This window comes from Arachis ipaensis, chromosome B2, assembly GCF_059453495.1.
Source record: "Arachis ipaensis isolate K30076 ecotype BB chromosome B2, ASM5945349v1, whole genome shotgun sequence".
In the NCBI taxonomy this organism is placed as follows: Eukaryota; Viridiplantae; Streptophyta; class Magnoliopsida; order Fabales; family Fabaceae; genus Arachis; species Arachis ipaensis.
Window position 1 is genome coordinate 102886537 of NC_142437.1, and position 14195 is coordinate 102900731.

The 14195-nt window shown below is 33.8% G+C and overlaps 1 protein-coding gene across 1 annotated transcript; it reads left to right on the plus strand.

The window, feature by feature from the left end:
• Positions 1-927: 927 nt before the first annotated feature.
• LOC107627545 (uncharacterized) lies at positions 928-3722 on the plus strand. The gene is made up of 6 exons (XM_016330379.1): positions 928-1068; positions 1189-1266; positions 1510-2360; positions 2447-2758; positions 2855-2951; positions 3051-3722. The coding sequence occupies exons 1-6, from the start codon at positions 928-930 to the stop codon at positions 3720-3722; spliced, it is 2151 nt and encodes a 716-aa protein (XP_016185865.1).
• The last annotated feature ends 10473 nt before the right edge of the window (positions 3723-14195 follow it).

A 14195-nucleotide genomic window follows, 5' to 3' on the forward strand; every position in this document is an offset into this window, starting at 1 on the left:
ATGAAAAAGTTGTATCACATTAATTATTAAACCGTATATTTGGTGTATAATATATAAGGACAAAACCTGGATTCCTAAGTCACGAGATAGTATAGAATATAGACGAGGACTTAATAAGTTCCTAGACTTTGCATTTGCGAATGCGTCTTCGGATAACATGATAAAGTGTCCATGCCCTCAATGTGGGTTTCAATTTATGCAAACAAGAGAAGATGCGTATGACCACTTGTTGATAAAGCCCTTTCCCGTTGGCTATACTTTGTGGTTGCGTTATGGTGAGAAACCAGCTGAGGAGAGCTCTACTTGCACACCGATAGTTGAGAAACCTACACCCGAGGTGAATCCATATCTTCAAATGGTGCACGAGGCATTTAACTTCACAATGCCTCCTGGAAGTGAGGAGACCACAACAGCGGATCCTGTAGAAGACGATGATATAGAGTTGCCGTACTTGTACGATGGTCCAAGTCGCGAGGCACAGGATTTTGCCGATCTTCTTGCGGATGGAGTGGAGGAATTATATCTCAGCTGCTCGAAATACTCAAAATTGTCTTTCCTAGTGAAGCTTTATCACATTAAGTGTATGTGTGGTGTGAGTGACAAGGCTATGTCGATGATTTTGGACTTATTGCGGGATGCATTTGAGCAAGCCAAATTCCCGTCCACTTTGTATGAAGCCAAGAAAACTATCCGAAAGTTGGGGATTGAGTACAAAAAGGTAGATGCATGCCCGAATGATTGCATGTTGTACGGGGTGAGAATGAGGACGCGGCCAAATGCAAGCAGTGTGGGACTTCACGATGGAAGCAGAAGACGCGAAAGGGTTCCGTTACGAAACTCAAAATACCTGTCAGGAAAAACAGAAAGCCTCTCCCACTGAAGACTCTCCGTTACTTTCCTCTTATACCACGACTGCAACGGTTATTCATGAGTAGCAAAAATTCATCTGACATGTTATGGTTTAAAGAGGCAGATAACAACGATGGGTACTTGAGGCATCCAAGGGACGCTGAAGCATGGAAAGACTTTGATGCAAAGTATCCTTTTTTTTCTAACGATGCTCGCAGTGTTTGCTTAGCTTTAGCAAGTAACTGTTTTAATTCTTTTAGAAATATGAGTACCACGTATTCCATTTGGCCTGTGATTCTTATTCCGTACAATCTTTTTCCCTGGCTATGCATGAAACAGGCATCTTTTATACTCTCTATGATTATTCCTGGTCCTAGAATGCCAAGTAATGACATCGATGTTTATTTGGAGCCCCTGGTGGATGAGTTGAAGCAACTCTAGGATGGCATTGAAACTTATGATGCTAATAAGGGGACCACTTTCAAGATGCGTGTGGCGCTAATGTGGACTATTAGCGATTTTTCAGGGTTGGGAAATTTACCTGGGTGGAACACGTACAGTGGGTTAGCTTATCCCACGTGTAATGTGGACGCTAAGGCTTAGCGACTAACATTCAGTCAAAAATGGTGTTACACGGGCCATCGCCGCTTCTTGAATCAGGGCCATAAATATAGAGTAGACCGGATTAGATTTGACGGACAAGTTGAAAGCAGAGATCCACCGAAGAAGTATTCTGGAGCAGATGTCTTAAGGCAGCAGTGTAACATGCAAGTATCGTTTGGGAAGAACTCAACTCTGACAGCCAAAAGAAGACGCATTGGTGAAGATGCAGATCAAGATGACTCGTATTGGAAAAAGAGGAGTGTGTTCTTTGAACTCCCGTACTGGAAGGATCACATGTTGCGTCATAACCTTGACGTGATGCATATAAAGAAGAACATTTGTGACAATGTGGTCTTCACTATCTTAAACGATAGCGTCAAATCAAAAGATAATCTTAAGGCTCGCAAAGATTTACAAAGCATGGGCATAAGGCCTGAATTGTGGCCGGACGAAGGTGGTAAGTATCCTTCAGCAATCTTCACAATGTCAAATCCACAGAAGGATGTATTCATGAAGACTCTACAGAACGTGGTATTTTCATATGGTTACTCGAGCAATATTGCTCGTTGTATTGACATCCGGCAGCGCAAGTTGTATGGGTTGAAGAGTCACGACTGCCACATTCTAATGGAACAATTACTTCCAATTTTGGTGAAGAAGGCATTGCCAAGTCCGGTATCAAATGTGATTGCGAATCTGTCCTCATTTTTCCGAGAACTCTGTGGAAAAGCTATAAATCCTATGCAGCTTGGTGCCCTTCAGAATCATGTTGTGCAAACTCTGTGTCAGATGGAAATGATTTTTCCTCCATCCTTCTTTACTGTCATGGTTCACCTTACGGTGCACCTCGTTGATGAAATAAAACTTGGTGGCCCGGTACATTATCGGTGGATGTATCCAATAGAAAGGTTAGCTTGCTACTAAATGCATTTAAGACATTTTTTTTCAAATTCGTTACGTATATACTAAGCGTTATGTCATATTTATGTAAAAGGTACTTAGGACGATTGAAGCAATACGTGCGTAATAGGGCACAAGTAGAAGGCTCAATTGCGGAGGGCTATTCATCCGAGGAGATTTTGACATTCTGCTCCAGATATTTGGATAATATTGAGACTAGAATCAACCGACCAGTGCGAGTTGACGATCGACCTGTTGATGTTACAGTTAATACAGGATGTACTATGTTCCCAGAAATTGGAAAAGCTTCAGGGGCTGTATCACATTTTGTACTGACCCCAATGGAAAGAGATCAGACACATCGTCATGTGCTAGTCAATTGCGAGGCCATCGCTCTATTTATTGAGTAAGTATGCACATGTAATCATTAAGCACGATTATAACCAATTTCAAACACTCAATCGTTGGACTAATTTCTTGTTATGTCGTAAAGTATATTTAGGTCAGAAACCAAGCGAAAATTACAGGATCAAACAAGGTCGCAATCTAGGATAGACCGTGTTGTGCATGCAGAATTTCTTCGCCGGTTCAAGCGTGAGGTTCGTAGAAATTTAACCTGACCAACTTATTTGTGCCCTAGAATTATAAATTATGAACTCCAATTTTTTATATGAACAAACTCTAATTTATGGTGCTAGGTTCCAATGGACAATACTGTACATTTGAAAGAAATGAAGTTGCTGGCATGTGGTCCCATGCTTCAGGCAAGACGTTTTGGGGCATACAACGTCAATTGGTACAAGTTTAGAACTATCACAAAGGAAGACGGGCTAAAAACACAAAATATTGGAGTTTATGTCTCATCCAATACAAGAAGTTATGCCAGCATGCGTGACAACAGAGTATCTGTTGGTAGTGTTCCATATTATGGAAAAATTGTGGACATAATCGAACTGAACTACAGCTGCCATTTTACAGTGGTTTTGTTCAAATGTATTTGGGCTGCTACAACTACGAGCAGAGAAATCAAACAAGACCATCTGGGCCTTACCAACGTTAATTTCGCTCGTCCAATTCACACCGGTGATCGAGAAGAGGACGAACCGTACATATTGGCATCAGAAGCTCATCTCGTGTACTATATATGTGATGAAGTAGATCAAGAATGGAGTGTAGTGGTTCATGTAAAACCACGAGACTTGTATGACATGGGAGGAGAGAATGATGATGTTGAAGTTGCTTTTTCTCCTCAGCCCGGGTTGAACATGTCAGCAGCAGGTGACATCAGTGAGTTACAGTTGACAAGGGATGATGATATAGAAGACCTAGTAGCAGATGTTTCTGATAACATCGATTATGTGGCATACTGAAAATATGGCTAAACATGTACATCATTTTTAGAGTATCTGTGTGTGTTTGATAAGTTTAATAGTGTTTAGGATGTACGCAGTTTGCTGGTTACATTACTATCTGTGTTTTCGTATTTGAATTAAGTTTTCATTTTAAGTTGATTTTCATGAATACCACCAGTTCCTTATTTTTTCCAACGATTATTGCTTTTAAAAATTAGTTTTCAAGACTTTGTTGTTCTCATCATCATTGTTATTGTTCTTAACCTCCAATAAAGAAAATTATGATATCGAGTAAATTATCTTGAATTACGATATTGTTATCATTGACAAATATATTTAATGCTAAAATTGTGTTGTAACAGGAGTAATAAAAATGGAGGATTTCTCATCATGCTATGCAGGCACAATATTCGCTAACAAAATGGCTATGGCCTCTCCATTCTCTTCATTGAAACATGCAATTACGGTTGCCAGAGACATATGGTACCGTAAGTTGAATGTTAGGTCTTGGTTGGAGGCTATATCAGGATGCTCTTGTTCTAATGAATACTTGGAAATGGCGAACGAAGCTACTGTGCAGGTCTGTTCATTAGCCATACCCTTAAACACTTAAGTTAAACATTATTTGATTAATAAGTATTTTACTTTGATATATGCGTACAACATTTAACCAATGATAGTTGTTACGTTCATGCTAAAATTTGTAGGACCTTCATGAATGGGGATTAAGGTACGAGGAGAAATTTGGCTATGTTTTTGTGACTTTTGTAGCTGGTAGGACATCTGAAGACATACTTGCTGAATTAAAGATTAGAAATAAATTTCTAGCATAGAAAGTGAATTACAGAGACACAATATGCTTTACAAAAAAGACCATCAACTATACATTTTACTATGGTGCAGATTCGCTTTAATAACTCGCATGGTGTTGAGTTGGAGATTGCTTCAACAGAGGAATTGAAGTATATAGAACGTGCTATTATAGAGCTTCTTTCCAAGAAATCTGTCCAAACTACCGATGAAGGAGATGGTAATAGTTAATTTTGTATTTGTTAATTTTGAAAGTCCTCTTTCCATAATTTCGCAATTTTTTTCGTTAATAACTAGGTAATGACCTAGAAGTTATCAGTATCTTTTAAGTAGATTTATATGTTATTGGTTGCATATTCATATATTCAGTATCAGCTGAATATTCAGGCAAAATAGTTGCTGACACTCTAGATGGAGCAGACACTAATTCAGAAGACGATTTAGATGCTATCTCCTCCGGTGGATATGACATCTCCAGGGATGTTGAGCTCAATAAGGTTCCAGAAGACAATGAAACTTTAAACACCCAACATAGAGAAGATGTCGTACATGCTGCAAAAAGGGGGTTTCGATTTGAACAAGTTGCCATGATTTAGAGATGACTTATCAGATCCATTATCATGTCACTGCAGCGGATTTCTGACAGAGTATTTCTGGCCAGGTCAATACGATGTTGATGAGAAATTATGACTCAAAACTTGTTTGTCTACTTTAGTAATTCTGATTTTTATGCTCCATTGAACTTTGTTTTGAGTTTATGAATTTGGACGTTCACTTGATTTTTATGTTACCATTTATGGTTGAATACAAACTCAAAATGGCTGATAGTCCAAGAGAAAACCTGATTCATAAATTTATTTTTAGTTATTCATTTATAAATATTTTTTTAATTAATGAATTATTTTTTATGTAACACAAAAATAAAAATTTATTTAATGCATTAAGTTGCAGTATTTGAAACATGTTTTTTCAGTAAAAAAAATAGCGAGGACTAGAATAGTTTTAAGAAGCCAATAATGTTTATACAAAAAAAATTCAAGTTAAAAATAATATTGCAGCGGTTAGACAAAAACCGCTGCAAAATGAGTATCAATGTATTCAACAACTTTACATTTTACGGCGGTTACAGAAAAACCGCTGCAAAATGAGATTATTTGGTAGCGTCCCCTAAAACCGCCACAAGAACCGCTGCAAAACGGGTACATTTCGCAGCGGTGACCGAAAAACCGCTGCAAAATGAGATCATTTGGTAGCGTCCCCTAAAACCGCCGCAAGAACCGCTGGCAGGTTCTATTTAGCAGCGGTTGAAAAAAACCGCTGCCAAATATCAGCCGCTATCTGCCGGTTAGTTTTGATTTTTGAGCGCTAGGTCCGTAGCTTATCAAAAGGTAATTACAATTCAAACTGCTAATAAGTTTTAAAAAGCCATTAATCAAAAAGTTAAAAATATAAATTTATTAATTATTATATCAATAATTCAATATAACGTGTACACTTTTTAATATAAATGGGAGCTAAATTGGTGCGTTGCACCATTATGGAAGAACAGGATGTTTGACCGAATGGTGGTAAATCAGACGGTCTAATTTGAAGGAGAGGTAATCGAACGGTTCAATTTACGTACCGTCGTCAACGTGTCGCCCATATATGTGATCCCTCTATCGTTGATTTACATACTCCCGAGCCACACACTCTCTTTCTCTCTCATTCATCCATCCCTTTTACAATTCCACATCCCTACCACCAAATTCTCTCTGAAGCTCTTCAAAGTTGAAGAACTGAAGCCACTATTTCCAACATCAACGAAGCATAAATAATTAAATATATCAAGAAGACTAAAAATTAAAAAAATTGATTGTCAAAGGCTACATATTATTAATGATCTCAGTCACTTAAATTATGTAAGTTATTGTTATTAATTTTTTAATTTAATAAAAATAATAAAAATAATATTAGAAAATAATATTATTAATAATAATTAAATGATAGTTAAAATGTTATTGATAACGTTATATATAAAACTTTTAAATATGTGTTTATTTATTTTGTTAATGAATTTCCGATATTGTTAGAAAATATAGTTAGTACTATATGGATTTTTGTTAAATAAATTTTTGAATATTTTAGAGCATTTAATATGTTAATTGTTTTTATAAATATAGATATAATTAGGTGTTTTAATAATTGTTGTTAGATATTTGATTAGTTAGTAATAAATTGTTATTAGAAGTTTATTAATATATTTATGATATTTATAATTATAATTATGTTTTAAATATTTGGATATAATAATTATTGTTATTAATATAATAATAGTAGTAGATAAGTTATTTGTTAGTGTAACTTGTTAAGGAATAATTGATAAATTTATTGAGTTAATTAATAATTATGAACATTAAAGTTGGTATATAAATTTAATGTTAAATATTAATATAGTGATGTTAGAGTTATTTAGATATTTAACTAATATATTATTGTGGTATAAATAAGTGTTTAAATTTTTGGATATAATAATTATTATTGTTATAATTATAACAACAGTAGTTAAAATATTAATGTATGGTATTGATCCATGTACTGATGTACGTGTGCTTATAATGGATAATTAAATTTAGAATAGTTATTAATAGTTACTAAGAGTTATTAATACTGAATTTGGAATTATATTAATAAGTTAGTTATTAATAATTAGAAATTTATTATTAATATGTTAGAGTTGTTCAGAAAGTTAATCTTTTTAGTTATGTAAATAGTTAGTTTTTAAATTCTATTAGTTAATTAGTTATATATTTATTAGTATATTTATTATAATTAAATTTTTATGGATATTTTTTATTGATGTGAAATTTGGCTACGTTATGTAGAGTTTACGGATGTTGACCTGTAACCACTATTTGCCATCGAATCTGTATAATTCTATTGTGGAGGGGCATATACGGGAGACTAGTTTTTTTCACGTTTCCTAAATTGGAGTAATCCAGTGTCAGGGAGCATTGGTCAACACATTGATCAAAAGATGGCATCCGAATACACATACGCTCCACCTTTCGATTGGTGAGTGTGTCGTCACATTAGAAGATGTGGCTATGATACTTGGTATTCTAATTAATGGTCTTTCGTGATAGGAGCAACAGTAAATAGTTTTGATACCCTATAAGCTAAAAGACCGTTTAATGTTGAATGATGAAATTGAGATTCAAAGGTATGTAAGTGCCACATCATATTGTTATTCGGGACGATCTTGTTTGGAGACAAGTTTGAGGCAGTGGTGCATTGAAAAGTTTTGCCTTTGCTGTGAGATTTTACTAGTATCAGTGAATTCAGTTGGAGATCAGCTTGCCTGGAGCACTTATACAAATCTCTTTGTAGGGCATCTCGTTTCGACTGTAAGGAGGTCGATGGTGCACTAACACTTTTGTTGACTTGGGCTTGGATCCGTTTACCGTTTCTTGCGCCGATTCCTATCAATCCCCAGCTTTTTCTGCTTGTAAATAGGTAAAACTATCTAGAAACAACTTCAGCTATATGTTACACCGTATCTTAATGTTTTGGCTTAGGGTTTGTTAACAAAATAAATGATATTAGGTGGCGTAATTAGGATTGTACTGACCGACCATATAGATTTCATTCTTTTACTCACTTTAGGAGGTTGTTAGATGAACTGCAAGAAGGCCAAGTATGTTTTCCTATTACAAATTTCTGTCTTTCATACATCCGATAATCTATACCTCTACAGATGGTATAATCTTTCATCACCATAATGATAGCTTCCCTAGAACTAAATTTCATTTCCATAGCAAATTTACCATGTGATAAATATTTAATAAATAAATATTAAATAAGTGAAATTAAAAGTAAAATCTGTCGATAAATTATAAATCATTTTTAAGTTATCTTAAATTTATACACATCCTAAACAAACATTAACTAAATTAATATAAATATATACATATATTTGTTTAGAATCATCTAATTATCTCACCATCAAGGAAATAAATACGTAAATACATAAATAAATACTAGTTAATATTAACCAAATAAATAATAAAATACAACATTCTCTTAAATTTAACTAAATAAAGACATAAACAAATGCTAACTAATTATATTTTCACATGTCACGTAACTAATTAATCCATCAATAATATAATAAACAACAAAATTTTAATATCTCATACATATATTCAAATTACGTACCTGCATTCGTATATTCAGAAAATTCCGGTGCATGCATAGCTTCCAAATCCAACGCGCGCATGAAAGATTGTTCCTCAAACAGATGTTGGTTTACTAGTGCATTTGCCACTTCTGTGACATCTGCCTCCATAATGTCGTCAGCTTGATCTTCATCTCCATCTGCACCAACGACCTCATAGTTGCTGTCAAACTCTTCCTCACTATCACTACTGTAATCTTCCTGTTCAATATTTCGATCAGCTTCAGATTGTTCGAACTCAATATATAACTCAATGAACGACATCTGAGAGCGACTTACAATATACATTGAAAACATCTCTTGCATGCTTGCTTCATCAGTTATATATTTGGTTTGAAATTGAACGAATCTGCCAAATACCGATATAGGATACCTGTATAAAATACATGACACTTTCCTTGACATTTGAGGATCTATCTTCTTAGAAATTACACCTTTTAATTCTTCAAACGAGATTGTAAATGGAATAACAATATCTAACGGATTCTCACATACAAATTTCACGCCTTCAGATGTTTGTAATAAAATCTGACCAAAATAATACACTTTCAACATAACTCTATCAGCCATTTTTTTCTTACCTAAAAAAAAATTCTAAAGCTGTAATATCAAACAGAAATGACTATCCAGCCAAAGAGGAGAGAACTTTCGGCTGCTGAAGAAAGAAGAATCAGTGAAGAAGAAGAAGAGAAATCTCAGTAATTAGGTAACGGGTTGAATATATATATATATATATATTATTTTTTAAAAGCAAATCGGACAGTCCGATTTACTAGATCAATGGTTAAAAAAGTTTTTTCCCTTGCTTGTAATCGGACGGTTTGATTACACTAGTGCCAATTTCAAAATTTCTGCAACACACAAATTGTACTGTCCGATTTGTGTCCCTATCTTCATCAACAAATAAATCAGACGGTTCGATTACTTCTACGTAGAATTTAAAACCCAACCACTACATCTGTGTCTAACACAACAAACCTCCATAACCAAGCATAACTCACATGATACTTTCATATCCAAAAGTGAGCCACCTTTCTCTCACTCTGTGTATATACTGGATTTATTACGGAAAAAGATCATTCAGTACACATTAATTAAATAAGGTTTTTATTCACTACATGCATAAATAATGGTATGGTTTATATTAAAAAAAATAAAATCGCTATGCAAGTTGTTTATTTTATGAACAAATAAACAAACAAGACTAGATCAGAGGCAAGGGAGTCCCTCTAGGAATCCAAATAACTCTAATAAGTGATAACGCTCCGAAATTGCATGATCGTTAAGGAGACTTTTGTCAGAGTAGTTCATGTTGCAGAATAAATGAATAATGCTGAACTGTTGTAAAATAATAAATAAATAAAGAAGAGAAAATGAATATAAAATAAAAAAAAAATAAAAATAGAGAACTCTAATATTAATATTTATTAATATTATTATCTCAATATAACTGAGATGATTTATATATATTCACTAATATTATGAGTGTTATAGTGTGCATCTATAGAGAAAGAGAGAAAAGTGTTTTATATTAATCTTATGTGTATTTTGTTTGGGTTTACTCTCTATTTATACACCTCCCAAGTTCACTTTTTCAAATTTCATTAAATTCAATCTCTCTTGATAACAAGAGCCTCCCAATCATAAAAAATTCAACTGCCCATGGACATCCATATCACAACACTCTCTCTTGGATGTCCATTTAGGATTATACCTCATTAACACCTTACTAAAGAAAACCCCAAAAGAAAAAATACAATATCCTTTGTGGACTGCCTCATTAAAAATCTTGTCAAGAAAAACCCAATAGGGAGAAAAACCTGACCAAGGAAAAAAGAGTACAGTCTCCCATAGTTTTTTTTCCTTTCATTATTTTTCTTGCTACCAAAACTTTGCCATTTACCTCTTTTGGGGTTATGATTTGCCGCATTTGCGTTAAAAATCTTGTCAAGAAAAATCCAATAGGGAGAAAAACCTGACCAAGGAAAAAAGAGTACAGTCTCCCATAGTTTTTTTTCCTTTCATTATTTTTCTTGCTACCAAAACTTTGCCATTTACCTCTTCTAGGGTTATGATTTGCCGCATTTGCGTTAAGAAATGGGGCGGCGCCAGCTAAGCGCGCTTCATGATTTCTTTAAAGTAATTCATTGTTACGTTCAGCAACAAGAAAGCAAGAAATTAGCTCAGAATATTTTTTAAATTCTTTTTCTCGATACTCCTGCTGCAGGAGCACATTCGAGACATGGAAGGTCGAGAAAGTTTTCTCTAACATGTCATTATCAGTTATCTTTTTTCACATAATTTCATTCGTGGGATAATTTGTAACATTGATGAATTGTATTCATTTATGAATTTAAAATCCTGTAAACGCAAGTGTGTCTACCCATATCGGGCTTGGAAAAGTATCACTGTTTTTTTTATGATTATACCTTTCTTCAAGGTTTTTTCACAGATTTGTAAGATCTTTTAGTGAGATATTCATTTTTCAACCCTTTGTCAAGATGATGATGAAGAAAGATCATAGCTTTGGCTTTATCTTTATGGGATACATTATTTTCAGCCTTAATGGTATCTCCAAGATTTATTGAATCAAGATGGATTTTGACATATAGTATCCATGATAAGTAATTATTTTCAGATATATCAAGAGTATTAAATTCAATATGAGAGAGCTTTGACATAATAAAAATTTATTACCCGAGTCTTCTTAAATTTTGATTAGAGTCTCGTGCTGATAACGTATTATAAAATAAATAAATAAGGAAGAGAAAATAAATATAAAATAAAAAAGTATAAATAAAAGACTCTAGTATTAATGTTCACCAATACTATTATCTCACTATAATAGAAGTGATTCATATATATTTACTAATATTATATATGTTGCAATTTATACTCACAAAGAGATAGAAAAAAGAGAGAGAATTTATATATTATTGTAGTGTACATATATATGAAAAGAGAGAAGAGTATTTTGTTGTGTATCTATTGTCTGAGACCTCCTCACTATTTATACACGCACAATGTTTACTTTTTCAACTTCATTTAAGTTTAGTTTAACTTGGGAGCTTTATTCTTTTATCATAGGAAAATTGAGCTGCCCATATAACGAATCAAAGTCACATATCATTAATTGAATAGGCATCTATATCCATATCCCATTATAAAGAACTATTTAATATTTTTTTAAATGAGACTGATGAGAGGAACTCTTGCGTGGTCTAGAAATTTGCGGATAAATTCTCGTTGCAAGTATAGTTTCTAAACCTTCAAAAGTCCTTTCATACAAACGTTTTGGTTATCACAAATAACAAATCCCTAAATAAATTGATAACCGAAGTATTCAAACCTCGGGTCGTCTTCTCAAGGAACTGTAGGGAAGTATGTTCTTATTATTGGCTATGTGGATTGTAAATTGGGGTTTTGAGAATGAGGAGCAAGTAATTTAAGTGGCAATTAAAGTAAATGAAGAACAAGTAATTTAAATAGCAAGTGAAATAAATAAATGACTGTAAATAAATTTTTGGCAAGGTATGAGAAATTAGAGGTCCTATCCTGGCTATCCTTATCAATGATGATAATAATTGAATATTAATCTACTTTTTAGCCTTTACTAAGATAAAGGAAGGTCAAGGGATTAATTGGATTGATCTTTGGATCCTATTTTATTTTCTAAGAAAAGATTGGGATTCTTGAAGCTCAATTCAATTAACAAAGATAACAATTATCAAGCATGTTTGAGTTTGATAACTCCTGAGTTACTGATTTCTTAACCAAAACCAAAAGGAGAAAAGTAAATCTACTGGAATAAGAATGTCTTCAGATTGGGAATAATTGTAACTAATAAATAAAAGAAAGTAATATTAACTGAAATACCTCAAATAACATTAATCCAAAATAATAATCTGTAACATGGAAGAATTCATAAATTAAATTGCAAAAGTAAATAATCAACTAGAGTAATGAATAAAAGTAAAAGAGAAGCTTAAAGTAAAGGAACATTAAACCTGGGATCGAGAGTCACTCCCAAACTAAGAGAAATCCTAAATCCTAATCCTAAAAGAGAGAGAGAGAATCTCTCTCTAAACTAAATCTAAATCATGAAAACTAAAACTAAAGTCGTCTCTCTAATCTAAATCTAAATAATGAAAACTAAAACTAAAGTCGTCTCTCTATGAATGGATGCATCCCTCACTTCATAACCTCTGGTCTATGCCTTCTGGACTTGGATTTGGGCCAAAAAGGGCTTCAGAAATCGCTGGGAGCGTTTTCTGCAATTTCTGGTGCGTGGCCTCTGTCACGCGTCCGCGTGGGTCACGCGGTCGCGTCATTCGGAGCTTTTCTTGTCACGCGGTCGCGTCAGTCATGCGGCCGCGTCGCTGTTGATTCGCGCTTGGCATGCGTCCGCGTCGCCCATGCGACCGCGTGGATGCCAGTTTCTTTAGAAACTCTGTTTTGTGCTTTCCTTCCATTTTTGTATGTTTCCTTTTCATCCTTTAAGTCATTCCTGCCTTAGAAGATCTGAAACTACTCAACACACTAGTCACAGCATCGAATGGAATTAAAGGTAATTAAAATAATTAGTTTTAAAGCATAGGAAACATGTTTTTCACATACATCACATAATGAGGAAGGAAAAGTAAAACTATGCAATTAATATGAATAAGTGGGTGAAGGATTGAATAAATCACTCAAACTAAGCACAAAATATATCATAAAATATGGGTTTATCAACCTCCCCACACTTAAACAATAGCATGTCCTCATGCTAAATCCAAGGTGAAAAGTAAGGTTAAAGTGATGGAATGTCATGTAATGCAATCTAATCTAAATGCAACTACCTAAATGAATGATGCATCATGCAATTCTAATTTTTATTCACTTGTATATAAAGCTTACATGTAGTTGAATTAACTCACATTCTCAATGAATCATATATATATATATATATAGCCAAGCCTTAGATAGTGATAAAGTGCCTTTACAATTGAAATGGGAGAGAAAAGCATTTTATAAACTTGCAAGATAATTAATAGTTTAAACAGAGATAAATGTTAATGAGCTATTGAACCCTCACTGGATTTTGTGTTTACTCTCTAATCACTCAGTGTTTATTGGGTTAATCACTCTATTCTTCGTTTTATTCTTACTTTCTATAACTTTGTTCTTCATCTAACCAATCAACAATCATAGAATATAGTCATACCAAAAATCATGAGGTCTTTAAGTAAGGTTGTAATGGGGCCAAGGTAAAGGTAAAGGTATATGTATAAGGCTAAGTGAGCTAATAAGTGAATCCTTAATTAGACTAAGATCTCACCTAACATACATACTTTCTAAATCAAAGCTTCTTTACCTATTTTCCATATTTTCTCACTTTTGATGTTACATGCTCATATCTCAATATTTATTTTTATCCCATGTGCATTGCTTTATTTCACAATTGGGGAATTCTTTTTGTGTCC

Bases quoted from the DNA above. Each gene is read 5' to 3' on its own strand.
- LOC107627545 (XM_016330379.1), top strand. From the start codon at position 928: ATGAGTAGCAAAAATTCATCTGACATGTTATGGTTTAAAGAGGCAGAT. The intron at 1,267-1,509 runs GTGGATGAGTTG...TTCTTGAATCAG, and splicing joins ATGTTTATTTGGAGCCCCTG to GGCCATAAATATAGAGTAGA. The intron at 2,759-2,854 runs GTAAGTATGCAC...AAGTATATTTAG, and splicing joins GCCATCGCTCTATTTATTGA to GTCAGAAACCAAGCGAAAAT.